Raw genomic sequence first — 16,770 nt, forward strand, 5'->3', positions numbered from 1 at the left:
AAACAAGATGGTTTAACAAGTGCCTACCAAATACAACTATTCTAGAGTATGGAAAGGGAAACTCTGTCATAGAAAATCATTTTATAAGATTAGCTTAACCAGCCGGGCGCGATGGCTCATGCCTGCAATCCCAGCACATTGGGAGGCTGGGGTGGGTGGATCACCTGAGGTCAGGAGTTCCAGACCAGTCTGGCCAACGTGGTGAAACCCCGTCTGTACTAAAAATACAAAAATTAGCAAGGTGTGGTGGCACGTGCCTGTACTCCCAGCTATTCAAGAGGCTGAGGCAGGAGAATCACTTGAACCCGGGAGGCAGAGGTTGCAGTGAGCCGAGATCACACCATCGCACTCCAGCCTGGGCAACAGAACGAGACTGTCTCAAAAAAAAAAAAAAAAGGTATAACTATGATACCAAAATTTAATAAGATTGTTATGAGCGGCTGGCAGCAGTGGCTCACACCTGTAGTCCCAGCACTTTGGGAGGCTGATGCAGAGGGATTGCTTGAGACCAGAAGTTCAAGACCAGCCTGGTCAACATAGCGAGACCCTGTCTCTACAAAAAAATTAGCCAGGCATGGTAGTGCATGCCTGTAATCCTTGCTATTTGGCAGGCTGAAGCAGGAGGATCACAGGCTGTAGTGAGCCATGATCACACCACCATACTTCAGTCTGGGCACAGAGTGAGACCCCTGAACTCTTAAAAAAAAAAAGTAGCTTTGAGAAAGGAAAATTGCTGGCCAGTGTCATTCTTAATTAATGATATAAAAATCCAGAACAAAACAGACAATGCAATTCCAATCAGAATCCCAACAGGTAGTGTTTCGTGATTATTGGTTTATATGATTTTTGGAACTTCACAAGCTGATTCTAAAGTTTATATAGACATGCAAAAGGCCAAGAAGATCAAAGAGACTCTTAAAGAACAATAAGGCAGGAGGGCTTATTCTATATGGCAAGACTTAATAATAAGCAAAGCTATAATACTAAGTATAATTTTAGTTCAGGGATAAAGAAATAAACTCATGCATGTATGCTTGAACTATGACACAGGTAGTATTGCCGATAAGTAGAGGGGAAAGGGGATTTTCAGAAAATGGTCCTGGAAAGGAAATTGTGTTATAGAAAAAATATCAAAATGCCAGTGGATTAAGGTCCCAAATATGAAAGGTTTTGTAAAATTTTATTTATTTATTTGAGTCAGTCTCGCTCTATCACCCAGACTCGAGTGTAGAGGCATGATCTTGGCTCACTTCAACTTCTGCCTCCCGGGCTCAAGCAGTTCTCCTGTTTCAGCCTCCCAAGTATCTGGAATTACAGACACCCACCACCATACCTGGCTAATTTTTTGTATTTTTAGTAGAGTTAGGGTTTCACCATGTTGGCCAGGCTGGTCTCAAACTCCTGATCTCAAGTGATCTGCCCATCTCAGCCGCCTAAAGTGCTAGGATTACAGGCCTGAGCCACCACACCCGGCTTGTAAAACTTTAAAAGGTAAGAGACTGTTTTACGGATCTCAATCTTAGGAAAAATTTCATAATGTACCAAAAAACAAAAAAAAACCCATAATGGAAAAACATATATTTGACTACATTAGAATCAAGAACTTAAATGCATCAAAAGGCACCATAAAGAACATGAAAAGATAAGCCACAACTTTGTAGAAAATATTTGTTATACATACAACAAAAGATTAATACCAAGAATATATATAGAATTTCTGTAGAGAAGCAGGCAAAAGAAAAAGGCCCCAACACTCAAGTCAGTACTCAAAAGGCCTCAATGGCTAACAAGCACAAAAATAGGCAAAACCTCATTAAATCAGAGACATTAGAACCATATTTGATACATTAAATCTGACTAATATTAAGTGTTTTCATGAATGTCAAGTAATTGCTAGGGGGATTACAAATCATTATAGATACTGTGTGTTAGGTCCATATTTCATTGCTATAAAGAAATACTTGAGAGTAGGTAATTTATAAAGAAAAGAAGTTTAATTGGCTTGTGGGTCTGCAGGCTTTGCAGGAAGCATGATGCTGGCATCTGCTCAGCCTCTGGGAAGGCCTCATGAAGGCTAAGGGGGAGCAAGAGCAAGAGAGGGAGATGCCACACACTTTTAAACAGCCAGAGAACAGAACTCACTGTTGTGAGAACAGCACTCATCACCAAGGGGATGATGCTAAACCTTCATGAGAAATCCACCCCAGTGATCTTGTCACCTCCACCATCCAATCATCTCCACTGGGCCCCACCTCCAATATAGGGATTATAGTTCTACATGAGATTTAGGCATGGATGAATATACAAACTATCACACAGCTACTATAGATAGGAAACATCATGGCACTGAAGAGAAAAGTTTTATATATGTGGACTCAATTACTCTGTATTTCTTCTCATGTATTCTAGAGAAATTATTGCACATTTGTACCAGTACACATATGTAAGAATGTCCATAGCACATTGTTGCTAAATGCAGAAGCATAAAAACAATTCAAATGTCCGATAGTAGAATAGATAAAATGTATATTCATGCAATTAAATACTATATTGTAGTGAAAATAAGTTATATACATTTTATATATATGACATAAATGAATCACAAAAAATAGTCTTGAGCAAAAAAAAAAAACCACAAGTCTTAAAGTAGTGTTAATCCATGCATATGCAATTTAAAGAGAAGTAAACTGTTTAGATTTGTGAGTGTATGTTACATTGAAAGGTAATAAAATTATAAAGAAAAGCCAAAGTATGATTATTTCAAATGTGAGTGTGTTACATTTAAAGGTGATAAAACTATAAAGAAAAGCTAAAGTATGATTATCTCAAATGTCAGGGTAGTTACTTTTAGTACTTTTTTTTTTTTTTGAATCGGAGTTTTGCTCTTATTGTCCGGGCTGGAGTGCAATGGTGCGATCTTGGCTCACTGCAACTTCTGCGTCCCAGGTTCAAGCAGTTCTGCATCAGCCTACTGAGTAGCTGGGATTACAGGCACGCACCACCATGCCCAGCTAAAATTTTGTACTTTTAGTAGAGACGAGGTTTCACCATGTTGGCCAGGCTAGTCTCAAACTCCTGATCTCTGGTGACACCTGCCTCAGCCTTCCAAAGTGCTGGGATTGCAGGCGTGAGCCACTGCACCTAGCAGTTCTTATCTTTCAGAGGGGAACGTATGGGGTTTCAAAAGTGTTTTTTAACCTAGCTGGTGGTAGTTACACAGGTGTTTGCTCTATTATTTTTTGTTAATGTAGAAGTGTATGTGATATAATTCACAGTAAAGTAAATGGTGAATCAAAGAGAGTCAAAGGGCAACAAGTTAGTGAAGATGGAGTACAGGAGTTTTCTCAGGTGGATCAGAGAAATGGGGTGGTATTTGGAAGACCACATGGAAAGATTGTTGCATTTTCTAGGGAAAGATATTTCCTGTCCTGATTAGTCTTATTAACATCTATGCATGATCCCTATTAACAACTGAGACTTGAGCATCTCATTGTTCTCCCCCTAGTGCCATCATTCTCCCAGTCATCCAGACTTGAAACCTTGTTATGCCTATATGTTGTCACCATATCATGATTTTTTTCCTTTGAAAAATTTTTCATGTATCTTATTATTGTTTCTCTTATTACTGAACACCTTTGTTAACAGGTGTTTACTATTTGACTTTTGAAATAAATCATTGGATGTCTTTGTTAAAGAAAAAAACAAATTTTAAAAGAAAACAAATTATACATTTGTATTACAATTTAAAAACAGGTACTTGAGTAGTTCAATGAAAAGCCATATATAAGACAATTTAAAAATATTTAAAGGCATATTGGGCAAAGTTGGTTTTTAAAAGGAAAATAACATTTTTTAGAGACGTCTTTTGGTGCAAATAAAGCCCCATGCTACATTGGTATTGTAGGTAGTGTAGATGGTTCTAGTTATCTGATTAATTGGCAAAAAGCAAATGCTTAAGACTTTGTTTATTCATTTCTTATTGCTGGAATTTAATACTCACTTCTGGTTGGATGAGTAAACTGGATTATGGTAGAGATAAGGCAACATAATTCTCAGTTCTGCCCTGCTCAACTTCTAGAGTTTAGTCTTAGATCAGATGCTTTTGACTCTGCAAACTTGTGATTTAAGGCTTTCTGGATCTGTACACTGCTGGTTGAGGTCATAGAGTTTCCAATACTGAGAAGACTGCTGATACTGGATGTTGTCTCCTTGATTTTTTTTTTTTCTTTTTTTTTTTTTTTTCCTTTTTTTTTTGGAGACAGGATCTCACTCTTGCCCAAGCTGGAGTGCAGTGGCACAATCATGGCTCACTGCAGCCTTGATCTCCTGGGCTGAAGCAATCCTCCTACCTCAGCCTCCCAGGTAGCTGTGGCTATAGGTGGACACCACCACGCCATGTTGATTTTTACATTTTTTTCATAGAGTTGAAGTCTCACTATATTGCCAACCTGGTCTCAAACTCCTGGGCTCAAGCCATCCTCCTACTTCTGCCTCCCAAAGTGCTGGGATTACAGGTGTGAGCCACTGTGCCTGGCCTCCTTGATTTTCTTTATCCTCTCATTGCCAATCTCTCTAGGCTGTCTTTGGAAATTGAGGTCCATGTGAATTTGTGACCTGTATTCGTGGTACGTGTTTTCTCCACTGGCCCACCTGTTTTTTGTACACCTAGTTATGGTACATTAAGTCACTCCTTGCCCAGAAGGGTGGGAATATCCTGGTAGATGCCCAACAATAAGAATGGTTGTGTTGGTCTTGCCTTTTGGAATATGCACATTCTCGTTATTGTGGTAATTCTACTGGTAATTGCATGGAGATCCACCCTGGTAACTCGTTTCTTTTTTCTTTTTTTTCGAACTAGATTTGATAGCTAGGTGTGTCATTTCTTTAACCTCAACCACAGCCTCTTCAATTCCTTCATTTCCTCTTCATATTCTTCACAGTAGTCTGATATTCAAATACATCTTCCTTAGGCTGAAATACTTCCTTCCTTTCTGTTGATAAAACCAATGTTTTTTTAAACATATCAATGTTTTATTAAACTCTTTTACTTTCTCCAAAACCTTTGTTGCTATAATCATCTTGTCCCCACTAGTGGGTATTAGTATGTTGTGGGGCTGCCACGGGCGGTTGGGGAAAGGATGGCTGCCAGGTCTCAGCCTCACTATTCATGTTGTAGAGATGGTGATTGATGCAGGGCTTGATGCAGCAGTGGTAGGCTCCTCCCAGATTGTGATGGTGACTGGGCTGCTTATGGCTCTCTGGGGTTCACTCTTCATTTCCAACACCAATTAAATTCATCCTCTTTTTCATATGCTGTGGCAACCATGCAGGTGCACTGCTTAAATGCCTCTCTAAGAAAGAATTCCAGTTTCAGGGAATGCAGTTAGCTGACAACCTGCAGTTGTTAGTACCTTCAGGGCCTTTAGGTTTGGGGTTGAGAACTTGAATTTCCTGGGAAATCCACAGCCAGTGATAGAGCATGGCATAGATAATAGGACATATCCATTTTGGCTCAGTGCAGGACTCCTCTAATGGGCAGTCTTGCTCTGAAGCACCCTACTGGGTTGACCAAGACTTTGTTAGATCTACATCAAGGTCTGAGACTTTCTCTGCTCAGTCCTGCTTCATAGCCACTTCCTTCCTAGGTTTCAAATATGTGTCATGGTCTGAAGGTTTTCAATTTTTTTTTTTTTTAATTTTAATCTTTTTTTTTTTTGGAAGCAGAGTCTTGCTCTGTCACCCAGGCTGAGGGCAGTGGAGTGATCTTGGTTCACTGCAACCTCTACCTCCTGGGTTTAAGCCGTTCTCCTGCCTCAGCCTCCTGAGTAGCTGGGATTACAGGTGCCCACCACCACACCCAGATAATTTTTGTATTTTTAGTAGAGACTGGATTTCACCATGTTGGCCAGGCTGGTGTCAAACCCCTGACCTCAAGTGATCTGCCCACCTCAACCTCCCAAAGTGTTGGGATTACAGGTGTGAGCCACCTGGACCTGGCCTGGTCTGAAAGTTTTCTGTGCCCAGTCCTCTTTCCTCCCCACTTTTATCTTGAGCAATAAACCTCTTGTACTTCCAACTCTCTCATCTGCTTCTCAGAGGACTCTAAATGACACATATCACTTCCACTGGTTATTTACCTAATTTATCCCTAAAACTGAAATAAGGATTATCTGGCCGGGCGCGGTGGCTCACGCCTGTAATCCCAGCACTTTGGGAGGCCGAGACGGGCGGATCATGAGGTCAGGAGATCGAGACCATCCTGGCTAACACGGTGAAACCCCGTCTCTACTAAAAACTACAAAAAACTAGCCGGGCGAGGTGGCGGGCACCTGTAGTCCCAGCTACTTGGGAGGCTGAGGCAGGAGAACGGCGTGAACCCGGGAGGTGGAGGTTGCAATGAGCTGAGATCCGGCCGCTGCACTCCAGCCTGGGCCACAGAGTGAGACTTCGTCTCAAAGAAAAAAAAAAAAAAAAAAAAGGATTATCTAATTTCCCTTTTTTAACTCCCTTTTGACTCCTCCCAGTATTTTTTTAGGTCATCAATTTCACCCACCCCCAGCACCTGCATCTCCTCTAATACCCATCTATTAGTAAAAGGCACCACTGTTTACTTAGTTGCATTTACATCTTTCACATTTAAATTTGTGACCCATCTTTTGGGGAAGTGGGGGGAATGGAGGTGGTATTGTGTGAGATGGGAATTAGACAGTTAAAAGGAGTGACTTTAGTAAGGTATGAATGAGGTCACAGGTAATGCAGGTCAGATCATGTGAGACTTTGTTATAAGTCATTAATCGGCCATTGAAAGGACTTTAGCTTCTACTCTGTGTGAGATGGGGGATGGGGAGTCATTGGAAGGTTTTGAGCAAAGGAGTAGTATCTCACTTACTTTTTACCAGGAACATTTTGGCTGCTCTGGAGAATAGACAGAGGGCAGATAAGTTGGAAGCAGGAAGACTAGTTGGGAGAGTATCACAGTAATCTAAGTACAAGGCATTGGTAGCTTGCACAAAGGCGATAACAGTGAAGTTGTTAAGAATTGGCTCATTATCTGGGGACAAGACTCAAGCAATGTCATTTTATTTTGTAAAAGCTCCCTAGGAGTTTCTGGTACACATGAGGGTTGAGAATTTGTGCTACCGTTTATACATTTTTATAGGAATGCCTGGACTTAAGACATATAGACATCTTCATCAGCTTAATTCAAGTGGGTAGAGATGCATAGTGATTAATAGCAAGTACTTTTACATCTGACCCAGGTTTAGATCCGTGCTACTTATTCACTGTAACTTTGAGCTTTATTTTTCTCATCTTTAAATGCAGATACCTACTTTGTAGGTATATTTGTTATGATTAAATGAACCAATGTGAATTAAATGAGCTAGTATCTGACATATTCATGCTTAAAAAGTAGTAGCTTAAAGAAATCTGACACATGAAATGATAAAAATTTTAGGATTGATAATGCTCAGTGTTGTTGAGGATGTGGAGGAATAGGTCCCACTGCTGGTGACAATGTATACAAAGGGCAGTTTAGTAATATCTATCAAAATTTCAATTTTCGCAACCCACTAATTCTCCTTCTAGAAATTTTATTTGTGGAAACATTCACACCTATGTTCAGATATTCAGTGCAGCATCTTTTAATGGCAAACAGTTAGAAATAATACTCCTCATAAAGGAATAAATTGGATATATTCATTTATGGAATGCTTTGTGGTTATGAAAAATAATAGGTAGGTCTATACATACTGTCATGGAAAGATTACTAGTATGTATTTTAGTTTTTTGTTTTTTTTTTTAAAGCAACACCAGTATATCATTTGAGAGTACTTAACATCCTCACTATTTGAAATCTATAAGATTATGTTCATTTATCACTTATATGGATTTTTATATGAGCTCATATAAAAGGTAGGCCAAAGGCTGGGCATGGTGGCTCACGCCTGTAGTCCCAGCACTTGTGGAGGCCAAGGTGGGCAGATCGCTTGAGACCAGGAGTTTGAGATCAGCCTGGCCAACACGGAGAAACCCTGTCCTCTACTAAAAATACAAAATTTAGCCAGAGCCAGGTGTGGTGGCTCACGCCTGTAATCCCAGCTGCTACTTAGGAGGCTGAGGCATGAGAATTGCTTGAGACTCTGTCTCAAAAAAAAAGAAAAGAAAAAAGAAAAGGTAGGTTGTGCACAGTGACTCACGCCTGTAATCCCAGCACTTTGGCAGACCAAGGCAGGTGGATTCCCCGAGCCCAGGAGTTTGAGACCAGCCTGGGCAACATAGCAAGACCCTGTCTCTCTTAAAAATAAGATAAAATAAAATATAAGAAAATAAAAGGCAGTGATGGTAATTTCATAAACAATAATACTTATCAAATTATTATAGTGCCCATGTTTTAACAGTATTGAATGCCTCATTATAATAACATTGTTTGTTTTCTGTACTATATATCTGTTTTTAGATATTTAAAGAACTATAAATTATCTTAAGGTAAATTATAGATGCCCCTAAGGATTTCTACTAGGAAATATTGAAGATGCAGATATATTGCATAGTTTCTGTCTCTCTTTGACTAATAACCAAATGGATAGGTAAGATGAAAACAGATGAAATAAATTTTTTAAAAAGTGTTTTATATAAGTATATATTCTGTTGGTGTGCTTCTAGGAATTTGTCCTAGGCAAATAATCCGACAAGTATATAATGACAAATATACAATAGTATTCATTGCAGTGTTTATAATAATAATAAATTGCACATAACCTAAGTGATAGGTATTAATTTATGATAAACATAATCAAATACTATGTAATAATTTAAAATAATTATTTAGATCTATAGTTATTAACAGATAAAACCTACAATCTACTAAAAAGGGAAAAGAAGTTTAATACATTATATATAATATCTTCTCTCTACAGATTATAAGACTAGAGTAATCAGGGAAAGTAAATAATAGAATAGATTTGGATAGACAACATGTAGAAGAGGACATTTTAAATGAGCATTTCCCAACCTTTTTGGATTCACATTTCTTAATTTTAAAATTTTATCAATTTGCATTGTATATGGTAAAATGGTTTTTAAGTAAAAAGTATTTTATGTCAGTATAATACTTAAAACTGCTTTCTGAGCCAGGCGCAGTAGCTCACGCCTATAATCCCATCCCTTTGGGAGCCTGAGGTGGGTGGATCACTTGAGGCCAGGATTTCGATACCAGCCTGTGCGATATGGTGAAACCCTGTCTCTACTAAAGATACAAAAATTAGCTGAGCGTGGTGGCGCATGGCTGTAATCTCAGCTACTTGGGAGGCTGAGGCACAAGAATCACTTGAACCCGGGAGGCAGAGTTTGCAGTGAGCCAAGATTGCATCTGCACTATAGCTTGGGTAACAGAGCGAGACTGTCTCAGGAAAAAAATTTTTTTTTGCTTTATAAATTTTTGTTCTTTGTTGTACAGAATCATTTTTGGCTCATAGTAAGGAAACTTTCTAATGTTTAGAACTGTTTTTTTTTTTTTTTTTTTTTTTTTTTGAGGCGGAGTCTCGCTTTGTCGCCCGGACTGGAGTGCAGTGGCCGGATCTCAGCTCACTGCAAGCTCCGCCTCCCGGGTTTACGCCATTCTCCTGCCTCAGCCTCCCAAGTAGCTGGGACTACAGGCGCCTGCCACCTCGCCCGGCTAGTTTTTGTATTTTTAGTAGAGACGGGGTTTCACCGTGTTAGCCAGGATGGTCTTGATCTCCTGACCTCGTGATCCGCCCGTCTCGGCCTCCCAAAGTGCTGGGATTACAGGCTTGAGCCACCGCGCCCGGCAGAACTGTTTAACAGTTTAAGATTTCAGGCATTGTATGTCACTGTGTGACCATTTATCACATATGCTGAAAATAAACTTTAGGTCTTATCTAATTTACTGATTTACTGGACTTGACAAGTAGCAAATTGATTTATGGCCCCATGGACAAAGTTCATTCCCTGCCTGAGGGTCTGTGGAAATCTCTCGTAAAGAAAAGTAATGTCATTTTTTTTTTTTTTTAATTTCCAAGTTATAAAATTGTATTTCTTAGTGTTTAGGAATGCCATAATTTGTGGCATTTTAAAGGTGTATACTTTATTTCCACATAGGCCGAATACATCAAGCAATGGTAACATCTTTAAATGAAGATAATGAAAGTGTAACTGTTGAATGGATAGAAAATGGAGATACAAAAGGCAAAGAGGTAAGATCACTGGGTTAAATTTTATTCCTAGTCCTGCAATCAAGATTCTGAATGTAAAACCAGAAAGTACATAATGCATATGTTTTTATTATTCCTTTAAAACTTTGAAATGATTAAAAATTTTCACTTAAAGGTAGATTCCTCCTATATCTCTTATGTGATTGCACGTATCAATCTTAATTATTTGATAAAAATATACTGTTCTTTAAGTCTAGCTCGCACAGTTTGAAAATGTGCTATAATATTTAATTATGTGGTTCTATTGGTCACTGTGTTGTTAGCAATTCATAGAGTCAAGACTATAAAATGATACTTTTTGAGAGAAATTCTTTAAATTTGAGGATTATAATTCTAAATCATTTGCAAGGCTAAGGGATTGTATTCTTTTTTTTTTTTCTTTTTTTTTTTGAGACAGGGTCTCACTTTGTCACCTAGGCTGGAGTGCAGTGGCATGATCACGGCTTACTGCAGCCTTGACCTCCTGGGCTCAAGTGACCCTCCCACCTGTCTCCAGAGTAGCTGGGACTACAGGTGTGTACTACCACACCTGGCTAATTTTTGTATTTTTTGTAGAGGTGGGATTTCACCCATGTTGCCCAGGCTGATCTCAGACTCCTAGGCTCAAGTGATCTGCCCACCTTGACCTCCCAAAGTGCTAAGATTACAGGCATGAGCCACTGCACGCAGCTGAGGTACTGTATTCATTAGGCTAAAGTAATTTAAGAGTTATTTACTGTGTCAATTTATTTGAAAAATAAAAGGTTAATTGTCAAAATATACTCTCAAAAGACTATGTGTGTGTGTTGTGAACAGATTGACCTGGAGAGCATCTTTTCACTTAACCCTGACCTTGTTCCTGATGAAGAAATTGAACCCAGTCCAGAAACACCTCCACCTCCAGCATCCTCAACCAAAGTAAACAAAATTGTAAAGGTTAGTGATAAAAATTCAGAGTGCAGGACACTGGGAACGGGGGTGGTGGGGGGGTGTAGATGTGTGTGTATTCTAGTTTGAAATTGGTAGGCTTTGAAGAGTTTAAGAATTGATGAATTTGCTTTTTCTGCCATCCATATTCATGTATATACATACATATTTTCAAGGATTAAGGTTGTCTAATTCACAATTATGACAATCACTGGATAAGGTCTTAGAAATTTCTCACCTAATTAGGATTTTTCCTGAGACTAAGTTTCTTAGGAGATATACATCAAAACCATTTGCTTGGTGTTTGTTAAATGAATACATATGACTTTGACAAAGGCATAATAGCTATTTCTTAGGAATAATAACTACCAACTCTGATAGTCTTTTGAAATTATAATTCTGCTATTTGTTTCTTAGAGAAAGATGGGAAATGATACTATAGTTCACTTCTATATTGTCTGTCATGATATACCTTAAAACTGTGCTAAATCCTCCCTGGCAGTTTTATCTTTATAAAAATTAAAAGCACATTGTTTTTACGGCTTTTAAAGATAATTCTCCTTCCTTTCTCTTAAGACCTTTCAGTATTAAATTTTTGTTTCAAAATACAACTCTTTTTAAAACAGGTAGTGTTGCCGGGCGCGGTGGCTCAAGCCTGTAATCCCAGCACTTTGGGAGGCCGAGACGGGCGGATCACGAGGTCAGGAGATCGAGACCCTCCTGGCTAACACGATGAAACCTCGTCTCTACTAAAAAAAATACAAAAAACTAGCCGGGCAAGGTGGTGGGCACCTGTAGCCCCAGCTACTCGGGAGGCTGAGGCAGGAGAATGGCTTAAACCCAGGAGGCGGAGCTTGCAGTGAGCTGAGATCCGGCCACTGCACTCCAGCCTGGGCGACAGAGCAAGACTCTGTCTCAAAAAAAAAACAGGTAGTGTTGCAAAGTTGTTGAATCTGCAGTTCTTTGTGTTCATTTCAACAAGCATTTGTGGTTTTGTTTTGTTTTTTTACATTGTGCCAAATACTATGCTGGACAAAATACAAAGATGAATGATGACATGGCTTTCAGCCTGTAGGAACTTGATATCTTTCAGGGAGGACATAGATAAGCATCTAAATATAGTATGATAGAAGCAACAAAACCTTGTTTTGTGAACTATGCAGAGGAACATAAGGCATATTTTCAGCTCATGAGTTTAATCATATTGAGAGTCACCACTTAGAGGTTATTAGCTACCACTTACAAATGGGTTGTTTTTTATATTCATCTTCAAAATAAAGGATCTTCACTGGAGGATCTTTATAGTTTATTCTTCCTGGTATATCATTAACAACCTTTACTGTACATTAGAATTACCTGGAATAGAATAAATCAGTGTATTTTAAAAATAAATATTTACTATTAATGCTATCAATATTCAAGCATTTTTATATATATTTTCCTCTATCCTCCAAAAATATTCAGGAATTAATATGAGCCAGGCACTGATCTAAGGACTTTCTTCACAACAACCTATGAGGTCATTACTACTGCTATTCCCGTTTCATCGATGAGAAAACTGAAACAAAGAGCGGTTAAGTAGCTTCACAATAATATGTGTTTTAATCATCATACTATGCTGCTAAAACCATGTAATAAATGTCATTTCTGAATAAGAGGGGGTAAACAAAAAATAAGTATTTTTATAAGTATTAAAAATATTTTTAAAGTATTAAAATAAATCAATATTTTTTAAAATACTGATTTATGGGCCCCACTCCCAGAGATTCAGTTTTATTTTACCTAAAGGGAGGCGCTGGCATCAGTGTCCTTTTAATAGTACTCATCTGATTTAAATGTGTAGCCAAGGTTAAGACAACTACATTATTTGATATCTTTTTTGAGGTGAATAAAAGGAAGCCTTCATGAATAAATTAGAGGACCAAAAGTTTGCTGCCTTAATCCGTACAGTGTCCAAGTCTTAGAAACTCTTATGAAACCTTTTTAGGATAACTGAAAATGTACATTTTATAGTATTCTGATATTTTAGTTTAACAAGGGGTTCTAAGCTGTCTAGAACTAATATTTTATGAATTACCCCCTCTTATTCAGAAATGACATTTATTACATGGTTTTAGCAGCATAGTATGATGATTAAAACACATATTATTGTGAAGCTACTTAACCGCTCTTTGTTTCAGTTTCCTCATCGATGAAATGGGACTAGCAGTAGTAATGACCTCATAGGTTGTTGTGAAGAAAGTCCTTAGATCAGTGCCTGGCTCATATTAATTCCTGAATATTTCTGGAGGGTAGGGGAAAATATATAAAGGAACTTGAATATTGATAGCATTAATACTAATTCATTAAGATTATAGTTTTTCTTCATTTTGTTTTATATTCTTACATATCTGCCTACTTTCGTTTAATTGAAAGCAACTCAGATCATGATACATATGAGGAGTAAAGACAGAAAATATAATGAGCATTTTTTTCCTTTCATAGAATCGACGGACTGTGGCTTCCATTAAGAATGACCCTCCTCCAAGAGATAATAGAGGTAAAGTAAAAATTTATCTCTTAATTTTGGCTTTTGGCTTCTTAGTATGTTCCTGACGAGGTAAATCAAAAGTAAACATTACCCTGATGTTGGTATTTATTTAAATTTTACCTGGCTAATTTTAAGAGGGTTTTTTTTTTTTTTTTCTGGCAGAGGGGTGTTTGTTTGTTTTGCTTTTTGAGCAGGGTCTTGCTCTCTCACCCAGTCTGGAGTACAGTGGCATGAACACAGCTCACTACAGCCTTGACCTCCCAGGGTCAAATGATCCTCTTACGTCAGCCTCACATGTAGCTGGGACCACAAGCATGTGCCACCATGCCCAACTAATTTTTTTAATTTTTTTGTAGAGACAGCCTTTCCATGTTGCCTAGGCTGGTCTTGAACTCCTGGGCTCAAGTGATCCTCCTGCCTTGGCCTCCCAAAGTGTTGGAATTACAGGCGTGAGCCACCGTGCCCAGCCTGGTGTCTTCTTGATTTCCTGATACAATATGCCAATAATACTAAAAAATGATTTTGTCCGGGTGTGGTGGCTCAGGCCTGTAATCCCCACACTTTGGGAGGCTGAGGTGGGTGGATCACCTGAGGTCAGTAGTTCGAGATCCCCCTGGGCCAACATGGTGAAACCCCGTCTGTACTGAAAATAGAAAAAATTAGCCAGGCATGGTGGCGGTGCCTGTAATCCCAGCTACTCGTGAGGCTGAGACAGGAGAATTGCTTGAACCCGAGTGGCAGAGGTTGCAGTAAGCTGAGATCGCACAACTGCACTCCAGCCTGGGCGACAGAGCGAGATTCCATCTCCAAAAAAAGAAAAATGATTTTTAAAATGTATGGGATGATGGCTGGGCACGGTGGCTCCTCCCTGAAATCCCAACACTTTGAGAGGCCGTGGCAGGTGGATAACCTGAGGTCAGGAGCTCAAGACCAGCCTGGCCAACATGGTGAAACTCCGTCTATAATAAAATACAAAAACTAGCCAAGTGTGGTGGCATATACCTGTAATCTCAGCTACTCAGGAGGCTGAGGCAGGAGGATCACTTGAACCCAGGAAGTGGAGGTTGCAGTGAGCAGAGATTGCATCACTGCACTGCAGCCTGGGCAGTAGAGTGAGACCCTGTCTCAATAAACAAATAAATAAATAAATAAATAAATAATAAAATGGATGGGATGAATATGAAACTATGAAATGCAATTTTTAATTCATCTTATTTACTAAATAATTTTGCAAATTCGAGAAGAATAGCATGAGAAAGAAAGGAAGCGGGAAAGAGTCAATTAGTTGGCTGATTTCACTAGCTGAAGAAAAGTTGAACACACATAAAAATTGTGTGGTTAACTGAAGTCTCCCATATATTTTCAGCCAGGACATGAAAAGCATAGTGAATTTATTTTCTGCTGTTTAGTGGTTCAGAATTGTCTTTTCTGGCAGTATTCTTTCTCTGTGTGTGTGGATGGTAGACCAGGATGGACAGAAGTATTTAATGAGAGACTGAAAGTAGAGGGACAGTCCTTCATTTAAACACTATCTTTTGAGTCTTATGTAAATTTATATTTCTTTTAAAATTTGATATTTATATTTTTATATTCTTTTTTCTACTTGTATAATATCCACATTGGGAAATTCTCTGCTGAAGATTTGCATATTTGAGGAGCAAAGAGTGGGATTTGGAATAGAGGGAGGGTTGAAGAATTCTAAGTTTTTACTGTCTGTATATATGTGATTAGTGTAAATTTTAAAAAATGAGAATAGATGTAAAATTTATATTTTGCTGGGTGTGGTGGTTCATGCCTTTAATCCCATCACATTGGGAGGCCAAGGTGGGTAGATCACCTGAGGTCAAGAGTTTGAGGCCAGCCTGACGAATATGGTGAAACCCTGTCTCTACTAAAATTACAAAAATGAGCCGGGCCTAGTGGCGTGCGCCTGTAGTTCCAGCTACTTGGGAGGCTGAGGCAGGAGAATCACTTGAACCCGGAGGTGGAGGTTGCAGTGAACCAAGATTGCACCACTGCACTCCAACCAGGGTGACAGAGCGAGACTCCATCTCAAAAAAAAAATTTATATTTTGCACACATATTTTAGGAGGATTTCTTTGTAGTTTAAAGTTTTAAGACATGGAGCAGTTTATATATACATATGTATGTATATTTTGTTTTCTTCACATATATATTTTAAAGGATTATTAAAAATCAAGCTTGGTTTTGGTTTTTATGTAAATTATTTAGATTGAATTTTGTAGCTAAAATTACATTGGTGAAAGCTAGGTCTGCACATATTACTTTGAAAGCCTCTTAGCTTATGTCAGTTTATTGAACAGAATTATTATAAACTATATTATATTTTACATATATAAATAGAAAACTTGGCAACTTACTAATGTAACTTTTAAGGATCAGTGTTTTGGGGATATCTCTTCCTTTTACTAAGGTTATCTTTACTAATTTTCTATCCTGAATTAATTTTTTTTTTCTTACAGTGGTTGGTTCAGCACGTGCACGGCCCAGTCAGTTTCCTGAACAGTCTTCCTCTACACAACAGAATGGTAGTGTTTCAGATATATCTCCAGTTCAAGCTGCAAAAAAGGAATTTGGACCCCCTTGTATGTAAATTATGTATCAAGGCTTTAGTCATTTTAGGCATACATGTATTCTCTCTTGGTCATCCTTTTTAAATCCTCAAAGAGTAAACAGTCTAAATACAAGCTTGATTGCAGATTTCATTTTACCACTGTGGAAAACTTCTTTTTATTAGTTTAGTCTGTTAATTGGGTTTTTTAAAGTATATTTTGGAGCAAAAATTTTTTTGTGAAATTATAGCAATGTTTCAGTTTGAGTTTAAAATTCTGGTCAGATGATAATTTGTCAGATGTTACAGAAGAAAGTCTTGTGCTCCTTGATTCTTTGAATTCAAAAATGTGTGTTTCTAAACCAAGAGATGACATGTATCAATATGTTTGAGTCATTTTTCTGGACTCTCATCTGTACATTGTCCTATTTTAGTTTTGGTAAAGCAGTTCATTAAGTAAAGCTCACATAGTTGTTATAGGCATGCTTTGTCACTGTGTACCTTTTGCGTGTGTGTGGTGAAGTTATACA

The 16,770-nt window shown here is 38.3% G+C and overlaps 1 protein-coding gene across 3 annotated transcripts in view; it reads left to right on the forward strand.

The window, feature by feature from the left end:
* KIF2A (kinesin family member 2A) overlaps positions 1-16,770 on the forward strand; it is a 91,750-nt gene that overhangs the window by 37,195 nt on the left and 37,785 nt on the right. For 2 of the 3 annotated variants that reach the window (XM_033179664.1, XM_033179667.1), the window contains exons 2-5: positions 10,120-10,214; positions 11,028-11,147; positions 13,623-13,677; positions 16,152-16,274. In XM_033179664.1, coding sequence (XP_033035555.1) covers positions 10,120-10,214; positions 11,028-11,147; positions 13,623-13,677; positions 16,152-16,274 — 393 coding nt within the window. The remainder of the gene's footprint in view (positions 1-10,119; positions 10,215-11,027; positions 11,148-13,622; positions 13,678-16,151; positions 16,275-16,770) is intronic. The other variant, XM_033179666.1, reaches the window with a different exon arrangement.

This window comes from Trachypithecus francoisi, unplaced genomic scaffold (assembly GCF_009764315.1).
Source record: "Trachypithecus francoisi isolate TF-2019V2 unplaced genomic scaffold, Tfra_2.0 Lachesis_group2, whole genome shotgun sequence".
NCBI classification, from domain to species: Eukaryota; Metazoa; Chordata; class Mammalia; order Primates; family Cercopithecidae; genus Trachypithecus; species Trachypithecus francoisi.